Below are 18,410 nucleotides of genomic sequence, written 5' to 3' on the forward strand. Positions count from 1 at the left end.
GTATTTCCAGCAGCTTCTGGGGACTCTGGTGGCTGGTGCGTGTTGACATAGGCTGACGTGGGCCCATGACATGGACCAACCCCAAGGCTGGGCCCATACCTGTGAGACTGGTATGAACCACAAACAGCAGGTCTGTCACGCTAGACAGCCCACAGAACGGCGCCTCAGGACGCCTGTGTCCCTACCGTCCCTGTTAGAGGCCATAGGGAACACAACAGGGCACCATGGTCTGGAGCTTTGCGACTTGACTTGCCGGGACCTTTGGTCTCCCCCTGAGCGGTGAGCTGCAGCTGCAGGGAGCCTGGGAGGCTGGCCTGGAATTTTTGCCCAGAGGTGGAGACCCAGCTGGGGCTCTGAGGACTTGAGGAATTTGCCTGAGGTCATGCTGCTGGGAAGACCGTGGTTGAGTCCTCTGGCCAGCACCCAGGCCCTTTGGCAGCCTGGTCAGGGCTGATCCCCATCCCCTGGAGTCTCCTGAAAGAGAGGCTGTGACACCACTGTGGAGACCGGCCCTTCACAGGCAGGTCCAGGGGCCTCCCTCCGTATGCAGCACCCCCAGTGGGATCGTCCTAGGGCACAAGAGGGCTGCTAGGCACAGGACGGGAAGCCTGGGTTTGCCCGGCTGCAGACAGGAATCCTAGTCTCGGAGACTCTATTTTCCCCTCTGCAAATGAGACTTCCTCGCAGTCCAGTGCTGAGGATGAAAAGGAGTGCGGCGCAGCCGAGCTTCAGGTGCTGCTCGGGCCCTGGGGCGTGTTGGTGTGTGAGCACAGACTCCAGCCCCAGATCCAGTGTGTGAGGGACACCAGGATGGGCCGGCCACTGTTTGTTCGGTCTCGGGTGCATCTGGTTTCACAGAGGCTGGGGGGCCGTGGCCGCTCTCCGTGCGCTCCCCAGACCACTGCTCCCTTCCCCTGCAGCAGCGAGGTCCAGAGGCTGCCCCCAAGCAGGGTAGCAGCACCCCTCTTGTCCAGTGTTGCCAGGCTGCCCTGCCTTGCCCCACCCAGGTCCTAGGCTACACCTGCTGGGTTTTTTAAACCCAGGTTCCAGGCTTCTCTCTCTCTCTCTCAACAGGAAGGCCTAGCGTTTTAGTCTAATCGTGGTCCTTCCCTGGTCTGGGAATGCTTTTATTCCACACCCCACACCCTGGCTGGCCCTTCTCAGGCCCAGATCTGACTTCTGTTTTGCCCTGTTTTCAAGATTTCCAAGGGGGGTTTGTGTCAGACATCTCAGCACTGCTCCCCTTATCCCCACCCTTTGCACGAGGAGATGAAAGCCCAGAGAGTGCTGTGGATCCCAGAGAGACAGGATTAGGGCTCCTTGCAAGGCACGCTGGAGACATAGGTGCCGGGTGGGTAGAGACAGCGCTCGTGTACACTACACATTCGCATACATGAGCTCCCCAGGTCTCTGTGAGGGGAGCGTGTGGGCCTTGTTTGTAGAGGCTCTGAGGTATCCCACAGCCAGGAGGAGCTGGTCAGGTTCACAGCGGAGCGGTCTGACCCCAAAGCCCATGCTCTTTCCCTGTGCTTTGCCCCAGTGGTCTCCGCAAGAAGCTGTGCGGCTCTAAGTTCAGGGATCCGGGGTCCGGACCCCCTATGCAGCATCCTAGCTGTGTGACCTCAGGAAAATCACCTAACCTTTCTGGTTCCCTTGCCTGTGGACTAGGAATCTCAGACCTGCCTAACTCTCTGGGGCTTGTAAGCATCGAGTGAGCTCATCCTGATGGACACATTACAAACCCTCCCCCAAACACTGTTGCTATTTGTTCTGTTGTTACTATGATAGATTCTGCTTTCAAAAATCTGTTCCTTCCAAAAAAATGGGAGTTCTTTCTGCCCTTTGGCCTCCCCACCCTGTGGACTGCCTTAGACTCTCTCTGCTGGACACCACCCACTCAACCCCTGTCCTTCCTTCCAATCTATCTTTTTATTTAGTTTGGATTGAAAGATGTTCAGAATTCAGGAGGTATAGAGGGTGTCTGTGTGGCCCCTTCTGGCTGCTGCCCCAGCTCTCTGGGTCCCCCTGTAGGCAGGTCTTGGCAGTTTCTTGAGTTATTTCTATCCAAGCAAATACGGGGATGTAGTATACACACTGTTCTATCCTTTGCTTCTTTTCTTGTAAAGATGGAGGCATCGTTACTTAGAGCTGAGGGCACAAGTGCATTTTCACATGTGGATACACCCATGTGTTCCACCCAGAGGAAGCTCCAGAACATTCCAGCCCTCCAAAACGTTGATCTTCGGGCCCCCTGGGAGCATAGCACTACTTCCCAGGGGATCCTGTTCACTTCTGTCCTCATTGGTTAATTTTTCCTGTATTTGAACTTCATATAAAAGGAGTCTTGTCGTACTTTTCCCCCTGATAATGTAACGTGGAGATTGTCCCGTATTTGCACAGAATGAGCTTGCTTATTTTATTATCTGGCCGCACGGTGTCCAGGGGTGTAGTTGAACGGTACTGGGCATCGTCCGCCGCCGGCACATCTCAATACCAAGGGCTGCTCGCAGTCTTTTGACGCTGCAGACACGCGGCAGGGGGTAACCGTGTCTGTACCTCCTTTGCCACCCGCGGGTACAATTAAAACTGCTTTGCTGTGAAGTTAGGCAGACAGCCACGGAAATATGTCCCGCTCCACAGACGGTAGCTGCTAGGATGATCGGTGTGGAATATTCCAGACTTTGGGGCTAATGTTTGTTGAGGAATGCATGGAGATCGAGGCAGTTGCGCGTGAGTGCTGCCCGGAGCTGCGGGTGGTGCCTGAAACCTCCCCCGCGTGCCCCGAGTGTCCCGTTGGAATCGCTCGGTATGCGCACTTGTAATCTCCATGGCGGCTGCCAGAGGGCTGGCATCCGTGACCACACTGACTTGGGGATTTTGGCAAGGATGACATTGTGGCTGGGAACTCGGAATCCCCGGGGGTATGCACTGGGCCTGGGTGTCCCTCCCCTGCCCTGGGAGAGGGCACCAGTGGCTCTGGGATGGGACCTAGTTACCCGGTTTCCCAGGGGCCCTCCCCTGTTCAGGCTCTGGTCTCCCAGCCACACGAGCGTTTTCCTGTGTCCACCTCCCACAGGTTCTCCACCAAATCTTGGCTGTCCCAGGTCTGCCACGTGTGCCAGAAGAGCATGATGTTTGGAGTGAAATGCAAGCACTGCAGGTGACGCATGGAGGGGTGGAAGGGACGGGAGAGGCGAGTGAATACCAAATGTGTAGTTTAGTAGGAGTCCTACTCTGTGATTCACCTTGGCCTTAGGTTAAGTCAGAGTTCATGGGAACCCCTTTGAGAGTTCTTGAGGCTACTATTTACAATCCCATTTGGCATGCCATGGTCTACACAGCCCTCTCTAGGGAGATGAAGGAAGCATCATCGAGTGAGGCACTCCCTGAAGAAGAGGAAATTAGAGGTGGGCTTTGAGGGATGAGTAGAAGTTTACCAAGGAGACCCAGGAAGAAAGAGCATTCTAGGTGTTGTGCCTTGTACGGAGTCCAAGAGGAATGGGAGGACCGTTCTGGAAACTATACAGAGTTCTGAAGTTCAGCCTCATATGTTAGCACAGAGATGGGGAGAAGGGCCAGGCGGAGGTGAGAATAGAGATGGCTCTTGGTGTTCACAGAAGAGGAGAGTTCAGGGAGAATGTTGCTTCTCTACAAATGCAGCTTTCTTGTTTTGTGCCATGGTGCTTTCTGGTGGGGCAGAAGGACGAGGAAGGGAACAATGTGGGGGCAGAGCATCCTCTGTTGCTCACAGAGGGTGGACCTGGAGTTTCTGCTCCCAGATCACTGCCCCTCCATTGTTTTGTGACGTGGGGCAATCTGCTTACTCTTTCCTGGGCCTCATTTTCACAATGGGGGGTGGGATTGATTCCAGGTCCTTTCTCTATGAGGCTGCCAGATTCTGAGCTAGTGTGTGTAGGAAAAGCTTTTAGGCTCCCATCAGACCAGAGGTGACAGTCTTCTGTGTGTTTTTGGATAAATTGTGTTTTCCTGGCAGTTCCCCTGACCACCAGGGAGATGCCAGAGCTTTCCTCCAGTCTAGATCTGTTGTGGCTCCTGGTATTTAAATTGGGGAACCTCCCGCGCCCTTTCGAGCAATGCATTTCACATGGAGAGCATAGAATGACCCCTGAGCCCCATGCTCTCCGATGATCGTGGTATGAGAGTTGTAAGGCCCCCGTGTCAACCCATTTGATTGTCAAGGGCCCCAAGACAGGGTGCAGAAGATAGGACCAAACGGAGGGCCCAGGTCTTTCCATTTGGGCTCGTGCTGACCCTCAGACCATGTGTCCCGTGTTGGAATACAGCAGGCAGGGCCACTCCTTGTACCCCTGGGATTCCTCGGTCGTAGACACTCTCCTTCTGATTCATCTTTCTTGTAAGTTCAGGGTTTTGTCTTCAGTTTTCGGAATGTGAGTGGAAGGTGTCCTTTTCTTTAGAGAAGAGAAATAGACGTGTGACCCCCCCGGCGAGATAAAACGGGTACAATTAAAACTGCTTTGCTGTGAAGTTCGGCAGACAGCCACGGAAACATGTCCCGCTCAACAGAGGGCAGCTGCTAGGACGATCGGTGTGGAATATTCCAGACTTTGGGGCTAATGTTTGTTGAGGAATGCGTGGAGATGGAGGCAGTCTCGAGTGAGTGCTACCCGGAGCTGCGGGTGGTGCCTGGAGCCTCCTCCTGTGTGCCTCGGGAGACCCCAGTGGCCCTCGGTGCACTGACCCAGCTGCCTTCTTTTCCAGATTGAAGTGTCATAACAAGTGTACAAAGGAAGCCCCTGCCTGTAGAATATCCTTCCTCCCACGTGAGTGTTCGTTCTTCTCTGCCCTCTGGGGCCGGGGGGACCTCTCTATAGCTTGATCTGCTCCCTGCTGATGGGGTCCCCCTTTTCCTTTGGAAACAGAACCTAGGCTTCGGAGGACGGAATCTGTCCCCTCGGACATCAACAACCCGGTGGACAGAGCAGCTGAGCCCCACTTCGGAACCCTCCCCAAAGCACTGACAAAGAAGGTACACAGGCGGCCGCCTGCCCATCTGCTGCTTGTGCCGGGAGAAGCCCCCGCCACCCCTGCCCTGGGGCTCCTCCTGCAATGCGGCAGTCAGCGGAGAAGTGGGACGTGCAGCCCCAGGCCAGAGAGGGTGGCCCTTTGGGGGTCCTGTCATTTTTGTAGACATTACATTTTGTTCAAACCATAGTTGACGTGCCTGTGGCCTCCTTCCCCAGTGCAGCCGGATGTTTCCTGAGCACTTACTCTGAGTCGGGAACTTTTCCCATTGATCCTTTTGATCCTCACTATAGTTCTAAAAATCACATATTGCTGTTAGCTTCGTTTTAGGTGAGGACCTAAGCAAGAACTCACAGGGGTCCCCCGTGAGTGAAAGGCGGGCCCAGAGCAGGGGTCCTCTGCCACCGCACAGATTTTTGAAAGGAGAGTCTAAGAGGCCTGTTGCAGCCCCCAGGCACAGGTGTGCAGGGTGCCTGTGCTTGTGGTGGCCTCGGATCGCAGCCTCCGCGCAGCCAGTGGCCTCCCCCCAAGCCCCAGACCAGGGCTTAGCACACCCTTGCCTCACTACGGAGGGGCACACTGCTGGCTTCTCTGTGGTGTGGGCCAGGCGGGGTAGAGGTTGGGACAGGGAGAAGAGAGAGGCAAGTGGCCCAGCTCATTTACACCAGGGACCCAGAAAGTGCAACCTGGAGGGCTGCTGCATGTCTTACTGCCCGACAGGGGAGGCCTTCCAGAGCTGTCTGCGCTTATGGGCCTGCCCGTGTCCTCTCTCAGCCTCTCTCCACCTGTCATTGCATTGCCCTGATGGTGGCATTCCCACCAGGAAGAAAGGTGGGGTGGAGAGGTGTAGGACCACAGCTGAGCTCCCATCCCAACTAGTCCCCTTTCTTGCCTCTGGGACCTTGGGTGAGTTCCTTCACCTCTCTGAGCTTCGGCTCCCTGGTGTGTAAAGTGGGGATAATCAGGCTTTGTTGACAGGGTGTCGGAGGGCTAACGAAGGGACATTCTTGAACTTGCTTGTCGGGACCAGCAGTGTTGTCCAGCCTGTCACAGATAGAGACACACTTCCTCGGCAGGGATGCTAGGGGCACCCCCATCCCCCACTCCAACCCAGCCAGCGTTGTGTTCTATCCGGCAACCACAGATGTACCCCCATTTTCACCATCCGCCCCCCCCCCCCATGCACCCTCTTGCTCAGCCCCCATCAGTTCTTCAGAACCTACTCGGGACCCCTCCTCCTCCTCCAGGAGGCCCGTCCTACACTCACGTGGCCAGCCCTGACCAGACATAGTTCTGGATGGTGCCTTCTCTTACCTCCCCGAGGGCACTGACTAGCGGTTGTTCTTCCCTCACCCTGATTTACGGTCATGCTCACAGCACGAGCGAACAGTCATGGAGTTCTCACCAGTTTCCAGGCGCCGCGCCGAGGGCTACACGTTTGGCCCAGTCATCTCAAGGGTGGCCCAGTCATCTCAAGTCATCTTCTCTAGCTGCCCTTGCTCATAGCGCCTCTGCCCACTCCTACCTCAGGGCCTTGGTGCCTACCATTCCCTCTGCCTAAAATACCCTTCTCAGCATTCACATGCTCACTCCTCCGGGGGGCCTTGCCAGGAGGTAGGTTGAGGACCAGGGTCTCTGGCTGCACCACGCCGTTCCCGGTGTTTCTGGAAGCCCGGCTGCATGATGCTGAGGGCCTGTCTCCCCAGTGGGGGGCGGCTCTGGAGGGTGCGGCCTCACTCTCTCGCTCCTGCCTGGTCCTGCCTGGTCCCTGGTGTCTGTGTTGGAGCCCAGCACACAGTGGGCAGCGAGGACGTGTTGGTCTTAGACATGGTATTGAGCATAGAGCGTGAGGCAGCTGCCAATACTCCCATTTTATCCAGAACCACTGTGGCTCAGAAAGGTAGGCTGATTTGAGCCAATTCACATGGCTGCTGAGTGGAGGAGGGAGGATTCAACCTGCCTCGTAGCTACTCCCCCTGCCCAGGCTGGCCTGAGCCCCAGGAGCAGGGGTGGGATGCGGGGTCACTGCAGGGTGAGCAGGGAGAGGAAGGGCTCAGGGGACCCAGCTCCCTACTCACCGGCCTGTGGCCCCAAGTGGCAGGGGCTATCCCTGGACCCTGAGGCCCACTGTGTAGCTTTGGTGGGTTCCAGGGTCCCCTCCTAAAGGTTCAGAGCCTTTAGGGCCTGCAGAAAAGAAGCCCATAGAACTCAGCATTTAACCTAATTTGGGCCCAACTTTTTGTTTTAAAGATTTTATTTTTAAGTAATCTCTATACCCAGTGTGGGGCTTGAACTCCCAACCCTAAGATCAGGAGTCACATGCTCTGCTAAGCCAGCCAGGTGCCCCTGGCCCCAACTTTCTTGACCAAGGAAGTCCAGCCCTGCCCTGAGGGATGGGAGTTTGGGCCTGGGAAATGGGTCAGGGCCAGAGGCTCACCTAACACAGAGTCCCCCCACCCCATAGCCCTCTCTCAGGGCTCTAACCCCTGGGCAGTCCTAGCCAGTAGGTCTGCGCAAGAGTGGAGGGAACATTTATTAGATACCACTGTATACCACACACTAAACACTTGTCGGAGCCTGAATTCGTTAAAAAACCCTGCTGTGTGCTCAGCCGAGAGCCAGGCATGGGTGTGATGAGCACGTGTGGTCCCTGCCCTTGCAGGACACACAGTTGGAGGTGGGGGACGTTCTTCAGAAAACTGCCCAAGCTAACTGCACTTGACCAACTGAGGTTCAAGTGCCCTGAGGAAAAGTGCTAGCTGTAGGGGGAGAAGGAGGAAGAGCATGGTCGCTGCTGGGCTTGAGAAGGGCTTCTGGGAGGAAAGTATGTTTGAGCTAAAGAAAGCTGAGCAGGAGTCCTTAGGGGATGGGCACTGAGGTGAGGGCCTTTCTGTCCATCCTCCCCTTGAATATTAGACGATAAAATGGTCAGCATGCCCCGGGGCAGACTTCCCTGTTTTCAAGCAGGGAGGGGAGGGGTCTAAGCACTGGGGTATGGAAGGGGCAGGCTGGGCAGGGCTGTGACGGTCCCTGCCCACTTCTGGCGTCTCTGGGCCCACAGGAGCACCCCCCAGCCATGAACCACCTGGACTCCAGCAGCAACCCGTCCTCCACCACGTCCTCCACGCCCTCCTCGCCGGCGCCGTTCCCAACATCATCCAATCCATCCAGTGCCACCACGCCCCCCAACCCCTCTCCGGGCCAACGGGACAGCAGGTTCAACTTCCCAGGTACCACCCCCGGGTCTTCTGTGTGCCTTCAGGATAGGGTGGGATGCCCCTTCTCAGCACACTCCAGCAGGCTCAAGGTGAAACCCTGCGGCCAGTAAGAGCCTTTGCTGGTGGCCAAGTGCTGTGCCAAGCCCAAATACAGTACCGTGTTTATACCTGATGAGAGCTCTGTGGTAGACGACATTATCACACCCATTTTACAGATGGGGGCACTGAGGTTCAAGGGGAGTGCCTTGTCCTGAGCTGTATAACATGGAATGGATAGAGCCAGGATCAAAGCCAACTCTGTCTGACATAAAGCCTTGATTCTTGACACAATCCCCGTGTTGCCATCCTGTGTATGGGGTGGCTTGTCAGGGCATCATTCACTCAGAGCTTCTGAGCATTTGGGAAGCATGGCCAGTAGCACAGGGAGCTGGGGCAGGCCCTCAAGGCCTGGGAGAGGGACTCTGGGGCTCGGCTGCTTACCTGCTCAGTTGCTTACCTGCTCAGTTGATCTGAATAAGCTGCTTAAAGGGGAGCTTTTGTTCCCATAAAACAGGAGACCCCGTGAAGTTGGGGTTAGGTTATTCCCACTGGGCAGATGAGGACACAGAGTCTCAGTATGCTCTGTAGGACCAGGGTCCCCTGTCTCTCAGCCAGGCCAGGGGTGTCCCACCTCTCCAAAGTGCAGAACAAGGCCCCCTTGCCTATTTCAGGATGAGACCAGGCCTCGACTTCCCTGGAAGCTCCTTGTAGCTGGTCTCAGCCCTCCACGTATTTCGGTTGGTGGCCAGGAGATAGGCACAGCCACTGGGACCCTCCGGTTTACTCTGGGCCCGGACAGGTCAGGCCTTGGGGCTCCAGGCCTCAGAGGACAGAGCCACAGCTTTTCCTGTGCCGGGCAACCCTCAGCTGGGGCCATATGTGGCTAGCAGGAGGCCAGGCAGCCTCTCTGGACCCGTTTTACCAGGGTTCCAGGGATTTTTTTCGGGGATGCTGGGAGACTGAGATTTTGTAGGAATCTTTTCTTGCACCTGTTCCTTCACCTTCACGCGCACCTGGCTGGGGCTCTCCTGCACACCCGTCCCCTTCCCACAACAGAGCTGGAGCCCATTGGAGAACCTCCCTCTTGGCATTCTGCTCTGTCACTAATTTCTGAAACTGGGTCTTTTGCCGAACTTCTCGTTTGGGCTTTTCTAAAAGGAAGGCCTTGTTTGAAAAACAGCAGCCCCAGAAATGGTCCATTTTGTGATGTCAGCCAGAGCCTCTCCGCTTTCTCTGACATCCGTGGGCTGGGCCCTCATTGTCCTGTGCCCAGAGCCCTCACTCTGGCCAGGATCTGTGATCTTGCTGGTCATGACTGTGCCTGGGGCCCAGCCTGGTGAACCTGGGGAAGGAATGATGCCTACTGTGCACCTACCCTGTACCATGGGGGAGCATTTCTGTTTATCATGAAGAATAAACCTGGGGAAAGGCTGTCTGTAACCCTGGTTTTACCCTGTGATAACTGTGTCCGAATCCAGACTCCCCAGCACGTCCCCTTTGGTCCCCCTGAAGAGAGGTGGTTTTTGTTCTGTTGGATGGTGAGGTCGGGTCGCTGAAGGCTCAGCGCCTCTGGAGGTGAATGTGGGGCCAAAGGGGGGCCGCTTCTCTGCACACGGCCTGGCCAGCTTTCACAAGCACTATTTCCTCACCTTTGTGTCTCGCCCTCCTGGGCTCACGCACACTTCACAGAGAAATGAGCCTGGGAGGTGAAGGGAATGGGCAAGTCCTCCAGGGCCAGCCCCTTCCCTCCTGGGGGCTCCGCCTGCACCTGCTTCCTTCCAGCTCCATTCCTTCCTGCATGGATCACCCTGCTCAGCCCTACCCTATAACCAGCCTCCCTCGCCAAGCCCCTGCATTTGCTGTTCTGTGTGTGTGACTCACCTCCTCTTCTGTTTAAAGCTGCCTACTTCATTCATCATAGACAGCAGTTTATCTTTCCAGGTGAGTCCTCTGCATGGTCCCACTAACTGCCCCATGCCGTGAGCCCTCTGTCCTGCCCACCTGGGTACCCTCTCCCAGGGCACCTCTAAGTGCCAGAGTCTCACATACACCTATTTGAGAGCTGACTGTATATGACAGCTGGGAAAGGGAGCAGGATGGGTCACCTTGAGAGTGGGCCCTTCACAGGGGTAGTGATCTACTGGGAGGGACCATGACATCCGTCCTGTTCAACCTCTTGCCCGGAGACTACAGGCAACTTACCCAGGGTCACACAGCTGGGGAGGTGGCAGAAATCCAGTTTGCAGCGTGAAGAGAGAGATCTTTCTGCCGATGCCTTACGGGCATCTGTTAGGGTGTTTCCCCTTACATCCTGACAAGGAAGCTATCATAGAAGGGGAAGCCAGTTTAGAATAGTCTGCAGGTCTCACTTTCCTGAGCGTTGCTGCTTGGCGCCATCTGCTGGCAATGAGATGAAATGCAGCTTTAACTTTCAATCTCATTGATTCTCTTCCACAAAAATTGTTTGGCACATCCACTATGTGCACTGCCTTTGCATTTGGCTGTATTCCTGCCCCCAAGGAGTTTATGTGGTTAGTACTTGTTTCTCCAGCCGAGGATGACAAGCGTTTGTGTACTTAATCAGCAACCTTAATTCTTAATTTAGCCAAATGAAGTCTCGGTGTGTTTAGACAAAGACTGTAGCTAATTGTTTTTCTCCTGGGTTAAACAGACCTGTCTTGAAGTCACAGTATTTAGGTCAGTTCAGGATTTTCTGTTCCCCAACGCAGCTCTGTTAGGGGAGTGATTTGGAGCTCTTATAGGACTATCTGAATGGCTTTGGCCAGGCATGTGGCCAGGCTGGCAGGGTCAGGGGCCTGGGGCTCCAAGGAGGCTCTCTGAGCTGCCTCTTTGGTGTCATACCCATTTTTGTTTTGGTGCCCCTCTAAGAGCCTCTCTGGTTACTAGCTCTAGGACAGCATACAGGGGAGTCCTCAAAAAACATGGCTTTCCTTCCAGGAGGGTCCATCTTCCTCTGAAGATATGAAAAGGGGGAGGAGAGGGAATTTAACTCCGTTAAACATGGACATATTTTGGAGCAGAACACAAAATACGCTCCTAATGTTTAAGGAAAAGCACACAAGGCCTCAGAGACTTGTTGGTTCTCCCCACTGCCACCCCCGTGCATGTGCTTCTCTTCTGAAGAAGTATTTGAGCTGTGTTGGATAGGTAGAAAGGTCAGGATGCCCCCCAGTGTCTGTGGACACAATGAAGTGGTATCTGGGGATGGGGCCGGGGTCTTGGCAGAGGCTGCAGGGCCCAGGATCTCCACAGGAAAAGTGTGTGTGTACATTTTCTAGATAAAAAGCCCATAGCCTCTATCAGATTCTCCAAGTCTTGTGAGGTCCCAAGATGTTGAGATCCAGTGATCTTCAGGGGTGCCCTTAGATAAAGCCTTAGAGCTTGAGGTGGGGGGTTGGTGGCTGAGTTAGGGGTGTCTTTGTCCTAGAAGGCAGGGAGAGGCCGCTGATAGCTTGAGCCCCTAGCACCTACAAAAGAGGAGGGAGGGAGGGGTTTGGTTCCCCTTCTGTTTGGTGTTCCCCGGATGTGGGCCTTTCAGTGCTAAAACTAGGAAAGCCTGCGGCTTGGGGTCAGACCCACCTGCCCAATTTTTGGGCCCCGGGAGGTGTGGACCGTGCATTTCTTCCTCTGCCCTGAGAGCGGCTCCACCAGCCACCCAAACCCAGAAGCCAAGGGGGCGTGGCTTCTGGCTCCCACCAGCAGTGCCAGTCTCTGAGCCAGGCACCAGGTGTCACTACTGAGCTCCCCTGCGAGCCCGGCCCTGGGCTACGCTGCTCTCAAGGGCCCCTGCAACCAGCTGCCCCCTCTAAGCAGACCCCCCACGTCCGGTTTATAATACCGAGTTTGGTCTTACCACTGGCTCCTAGGGGTCAGTTTGGCCACAGGGGGATGGGGTTCACTGGAGAATCTCAGTCTCTTCACTTACTTGGAGTCCCTTCCCAGCACCGAGTCCTGTGGGCAAAACCAAGTGCTCTGAAGGTGGCCTCCGTGTCCCATTTGAGGAGTGGCAATGGCCTGGAGAGCACAGATGTGGCCTCACGAGGGGCTGGCCGCTCGGGGAGGAGCCACTCCTCTGGGTGGGCCAGCTTCGCCTGCGCTGTGTCCTTCTGGGGAAGGGGCGGGGGAATGGGGTCTCAGGCCTTGCATTGGCTTTTTGTTTCCTCCAGACATTTCGGCGTTTCCACAGGCAGTCCCATCCCCTGATGCGGCGGACAGCACCCGGTAGGCCTCGCAATGCTGTGTCCTCTTTCTCTTCTGTGGGGATTTGTTAAAGCTAGACCCGCACCTCTGGCCATCTCCCACCCTGCCTTTGCGTGTCTGACTGCCTGTTCTGGATGCTGAGCCGGCTGGCCGGGGTTCTCCGTGGGCTTATTCACTCCCTGGACCAGTGAACTCGGCCACAGGGTTTTATTAGCCTCCAGCGTATGTAGTCCGTGTGGGGAGGGCTATTTTCGAATCTGGGGCAGTCTCATGACCCAGGAGAGGTGGGCGAAGGCCACTCAGAGTTAGAGATGCCTACCACAAATAGCTCCTGTTTAGGGAGCCCCAATCCCAATGTCCGGCTCTGCTGAGCTCTTGACTCCCATCTCCTCACGCAGTCCTGTCTGGTGAAGGCAGGTGTCGAAGTTAAGAAATGATTATATGAAGTCACACAGCTAGGAGGTGACAGCCGGTTCTCAAGGCGAAGTTCAGATCTCGTGTGTGTGTGTGTGTGTGTTTAGAACCCCGTGCACCAGGCATCAGATTTGAAAGGGCCTTGGTGGTTCCTGCCCTCCCCTCAGTCCCCACCACCCTCAGGTTAGTCTGAAGAAGGCCGAGGCTAAAGAAGGGAAACGGGGTTTGGTCTTTGGCCTCCTGCCTGTTTCTGCGGCATCCAGACTGCCTTTCCCACAGGCAGGTGGGTCACAGTAAGGACACGGGCCCAGGAGCCCTCGGTCAGACCTCCCACGGGAGTCCCCTGCCCGGCCGAGAGCAGAGTGGCCTGCCCTCAGGGCCTCCCTGACGAACTGTTTGACTCTTAGGCTTGACAACCAGCCCAAAGCAGACGTGTTGGAGGATCACGAAGCGGAGGTGAGTGAGGGTGACATGCAGCCTGGAGACCTTGCCTTCTCTCCTCTCCGCCTTGTCTCAGCACTCCCAGGGGTGTAGGGAGTCCATGGGTGCCACTACCTCAGGAACCCACTGAGGCATGTGCATAGTGGGGAAGAATGATGAGGAACAATGAAACAGGCTTTTTCTTCTTCTTTTTTTTTTTTAATCTTTGAAGCTAAAGTAAGCTCTCAGGTCTCAGGGTTCCTAACCCTAGCCTGAGGCCCGGGGCCTAGCGTGGGAGGCTCTGGTTCCATCTGTCTGGGGTGCGGCCAGGCATCTGTATGATGTCAGAGCCCCCAAAGCTTAGCCGGGCCCAAGAACCGCTGTCTTAACCCAGCCACGCAGCGTGGCTTAGACTGACTGACTTACTCCTGCCTGGGGGACAGTCAGACACTCAGTTTAAACAAAGGAATGCCCAGAAGGGATAAATGGGTTAAATTCGTCTGTGCTGGGGGTTGTTAATGTTCCTTCCTAGCAATTAGATGGTGTCCTCCGTAGGCCTTGGAGCCCTCTCAGAAAGAAGGGCCTCAGGGCCCACCTGAGCCAGACACCATATTTTGTGAGTGACGACATCAACACCCTGTGGTGCCAAGTGACCGGGCCACTGTCCACAGCAGGCCAGTGCAGAACTGCGACGAGACCCCAGGCCTCCAGCCCCCATGAGTCTCTCCTGGGCCCCTGTGTAGGGTGGAGTCGTCCGAGCCCAGGTCCGCCACCCATCTCTAAGCCTTCCCCCTCCTTCTAGGCTGAGGAGCCAGAGGCCGGCAAGTCAGAGGCAGAGGATGACGAGGATGAGGTGGACGACTTGCCCAGCTCCCGCCGGCCCTGGCGGGGCCCGATCTCTCGCAAGGCCAGCCAGACCAGCGTGTACCTGCAGGAGTGGGACATCCCCTTTGAGCAGGTGGAGCTGGGCGAGCCCATCGGGCAGGGCCGCTGGGGCCGGGTACACCGCGGCCGCTGGCACGGCGAGGTGGCCATCCGCCTGCTGGAGATGGACGGCCACAACCAGGACCACCTGAAGCTGTTCAAGAAGGAGGTGATGAACTACCGGCAGACGCGGCACGAGAACGTCGTGCTCTTCATGGGAGCCTGCATGAACCCGCCCCACCTGGCCATCCTCCCCAGGTAACCGAGCCCCCCCCCCCCCCACCAGCGGCATTGTCAGCCCCATTATCATGCCTGTTGTTAAACTAAAAGGGTTTGTGTATACTCCCATTTTTTAAACCATTCCTTTCTAAGAATAGCAGGGGTCTCCTGGGCTCGCAGCTGCTTTTCCCAGGCTGAGTGCCGGTCTGAGGCCAGTCTCGGTCTCGGTCTTTACCGCTCACCCAGCGTTCCTGGCACATCGGCGACCCCAGCAGTGTTCTCGTAACTGTGGAACCAGCATGGTTTCAGCCCTACTTTTGGTATCTCTCCATTCCTGTGGTGTAAATACCCTCCCTATGGCTGATTTCAGGCTACTAGCATGAATCACTGAGAGTGGCCTGGGTCTGGGTTCTCTCTCTGGCTGATCCCTGGTCACCCCTAGTTTATTTAGCCCGTCTCCTTGGGCTGGGCGCTTTGCCGTAATGAATGTATTTGGTTCCCCGTGTCCGTGACCTTCTAGGAGGGCACATGCTAGGCGAGAGTATACATATGTGATGTTCTGACCTAAGCTGTCTGTTTTACTGCAGAAAGTGCCCACCCATCCTCCCTCCCCGACCCTGCAACTTGGGTGCGTGACTGTTCATCCCCCCCCCAGCACCCAGAGTGTGAGGCTGAAACATTTTGGCCTGTGGCCTTCAAAAAGTTGTTGCTGGGTGTTTACTTTTACAGTCAGGAACAGAAGTAAGAGGTTAGTGAAGGTATTTTGGAATATACATGGATGTTTCAAGAAGACAGTAGAAATCACTTGAATCTATCTGCCAAGAACCCCCTCATTAATACTCTGACGACATTTGCAGTGGCTGGACCCTATGGTTTGTAAGAACCTTTTTTTCTCCTCTCAAACAGACTATATTTACTAAGTAAAAATTAATTTCCCATTTGCCTGTTTATCAGAGACATAAAGCAGACCCACTAGGATTCCTGAGCAGGGTGGTACCGCCCATGTAACCCAGGGGACAGAATGCCAGCCCAAAGCACATCAACGTGATGCTTTAGCTTACATCATCTCGGCAGCACCCAGGGTCCTAGCCCCCAGCTCTGTCCGTCCATGCATCCGTCCGTTCTCTCTTCACCCACCTGGGGCTGTGAGAACCTGAGTCTGCTTAAAGGGAATAAATAGCAAAACGTTCATTGCCCCCAAAATTCACATTTTAGGATATGCTGAGGGGATTCGAGTGCAGACAAGGAACCATCAGCCAATATCCCAGACCCCCTCAGCCGGTTCTCAAAGTTTCTGAGGCCCCAAGGATCCTGTCTCTTAGGAGAGGTTGCCTAAAACTAGCCCCTTCATGAGATGCCTTCATGAACTTCTTCTGGGAGCAGAGGAGAGAGCCATGCGTTCTCTCTGGGTCCTTGCCCACCCCGGGCTTTAGGAGTCCGTGCAAGGAGTGGCCCGAAAACTTGAACCCATTGTCCAGGAATCACTCTGACCCCCATGATGCCACCCACCCCCCCTCCTACAAGTGCTTTACTGTAATGAAATCTCTGTGATCAGAGAACAGTAAAAATGATCATGAGAATCATTACGGAGAGCCCCCAGTGTTGCCTGCTTATAGTCCTAAAAGACCAGGTTCTTCCCTGAGTGTGAGGGACATGTTTCTGCCTCAAATCCTCCAAGGCTGGGTTGCTCTGGGTTGCCAGCAGCCTTGCTGAGCTGGGTTTCCCGTTCTGGGGTGCACAGGCCCAGAGCCACAGGGAACGGGGTACGTGTGTGTGTGTGTGTGTGTGTGTGTGTGTGTGTGATTTTGCACACTCGGGCCAGGCCCAAGAAGGAATGGGTGTCAGGGGCTTGGTGGAGAATAAGGATTCCAGTGCCCACGGGCGAGGGGACAGAGAGAGCCCTCTGGTGGCTGGGGACACAGCTCTCTCCACGGCTACTCTCAGGCTCCCCAAAGGCTGGGGTTCGGCTGCACCGGCCCCACCCCTCAGCCTGACCCCACCACTCTTGACAGCTTCTGCAAAGGGCGGACGTTGCACTCATTTGTGAGGGACCCCAAGACGTCTCTGGACATCAACAAGACCAGACAGATTGCTCAGGAGATCATCAAGGTAAAGGACTATCCAGCTGGCTCCAGGGTTCCTGGCCACCCCCTGCTCTGTCTCTACTCTGAGCTGGGCTGCCTTAAGGGTGGGACCCCAGCGCCTTCCTCGGTCCATGTCTCACCCACTTAAAGCCAGGAGCTGGACGCCCAGTCTGTGATGATGGGTGGATTGGTCAGGGAGGAACACAGTAGGGTTTAAAGACACGTGGCCTAAGTTTAAATCCTGGTCCCTCCAGTTATGTGACTTTGGTCAAGTCATTTAGCCTCCCTGAGCCTTGGCTTCCGACCCCCCGTAAGATGGGAATTCCAGTGTAACCTCCCCCATTGGATTGGCACAAGAGGAGAATAGGGTCATCTGCTGAGAGCACAATGACCCCAGGCCCTGGCACACAGGGAGAATCTGCCAGAACTGGATTAAGGGTGGGCTCCGGCTTTCTGCCTCCAAGTGTCCAGATCCAAGCTGCATGAGGACTGGCCCTCAGGCAGCCTTTTTTCTTTCTTTCATCTTTTTTTAAAAGTAATAAAACCCAAATGAAAGAAAAGCTTCTTTGTAAGTGCTGGCTTTAGCACCAAGCCGGCCTAGATAAAAGCCAGACTACTGCTGGGTCAGAGTTCCTCCTTGCTTGCTTTCTGTTGAAAAGCTTGCTCTGACCAGCTCCCCGCAACTCCCTGTCCCCTGCCCCCACCCCTGCCTTGCCTTTTTCTCCCTCTCTCTTCCTGGCATGTGTGTGTGTGTGTGTGTGTGTGTCCTTTCCTTTTTCTCCCTCTCTCTTTCTGGTGCACGCATGCGCCTGTGTGTGTCTTTACCAAAGAAATCCCAAAGTCATAGTGACCTTCATGAGCAAACCAAGATTTCCACGTGACACGTAACCATGTGGCTGAATTAAAAAAATTAAACTTTTAAAGCCTCAGAATTAAAATAGCACATTTACGCCTTCATGTGCAGTAAGTCACATTTCAGAGGAGTTGGAGGAAGCTGCTGGGTGTCACACTTGTTCCCTCAAACTTGCTAGGCCCTGCACCCCTCCATCTCCCCTGTCCTCCTCCCCTAAACTGTCTTCCATCTTTATGGTCAGAACACTGGGGAGTCTGTATCTTTTGCTGAGGTCGGATGGATGAGCTCTCTGGAAGATTCTAGGGGCAGATAAGAAAAGCTACTCAGAGACTTTAGAGATGCAGAGCCTGAAGCTGGCTCGTTGGCTTGTTTGGTTTTCCTCTTGCTGAAAAGTGGTTGCCTGTCCCCTTCCGCTGGAACCTTTTAAGCCACTTCCTTTTGTACTCATCTGTGGTTTTGAGGTTCAAAATACAATAGCAGGGTCCTGAACTTGCGCTGGGCTTGTGATTTCGGGGCCACTCTGGGAACACTGGGAAATTGTGGGAAGGGCAGGGAGTCCGTGCTCCACACCTGGGCATTTGACGTCTTGTCTGTTGAAGCTGGCTTTTTGAGGCAGCTCCCTTCCAAACAAGGCTCAGAGGGGGACAGCAACTTGTCCTCCATCATACAGCTGGTCCCTGTTCAGCCCATGTTTGGGGGGCGGGGCTGGTCTTAGGCCACTGAGGAAGGCTTGTGCCTTGGTTTGGTTTGGGAAATGGTAGATATTCTAGGAACGACCTTCTTACGTTCAGGATGGAATATTGGCAAGGAGAAAGTCACTCTCTCCTAGAACTCTCTGCTTCCACTGCATGGGGACAGCGGACCCCACTCCGTCGCCATCGTGTGCCTTGTGTTAATTCATCTCCAACACTCTTCAGACTCCCTCGAACCGAGCTCTGGCCTCAGCTGATTTCTGTCTGATTCTGCCTCACGGTTCATTCTTTCTATTTCTTAAATGTGGTTTCTTGTTTACTG

General features: G+C 55.1%; 1 protein-coding gene across 3 annotated transcripts in view; it reads left to right on the plus strand.

The window, feature by feature from the left end:
- The window catches only part of KSR1 (kinase suppressor of ras 1), a 148,720-nt gene that overhangs the window by 113,459 nt on the left and 16,851 nt on the right, over positions 1 to 18,410 (plus strand). For 2 of the 3 annotated variants that reach the window (XM_059379713.1, XM_059379714.1), the window contains exons 7-15: positions 3,077 to 3,160; positions 4,741 to 4,802; positions 4,902 to 5,008; positions 8,066 to 8,234; positions 10,161 to 10,202; positions 12,449 to 12,503; positions 13,304 to 13,352; positions 14,119 to 14,498; positions 16,472 to 16,568. In XM_059379713.1, coding sequence (XP_059235696.1) covers positions 3,077 to 3,160; positions 4,741 to 4,802; positions 4,902 to 5,008; positions 8,066 to 8,234; positions 10,161 to 10,202; positions 12,449 to 12,503; positions 13,304 to 13,352; positions 14,119 to 14,498; positions 16,472 to 16,568 — 1,045 coding nt within the window. The remainder of the gene's footprint in view (positions 1 to 3,076; positions 3,161 to 4,740; positions 4,803 to 4,901; positions 5,009 to 8,065; positions 8,235 to 10,160; positions 10,203 to 12,448; positions 12,504 to 13,303; positions 13,353 to 14,118; positions 14,499 to 16,471; positions 16,569 to 18,410) is intronic. The other variant, XM_059379712.1, reaches the window with a different exon arrangement.

This window comes from Mustela nigripes, chromosome 16 (assembly GCF_022355385.1).
Source record: "Mustela nigripes isolate SB6536 chromosome 16, MUSNIG.SB6536, whole genome shotgun sequence".
Taxonomy (NCBI): domain Eukaryota; kingdom Metazoa; phylum Chordata; class Mammalia; order Carnivora; family Mustelidae; genus Mustela; species Mustela nigripes.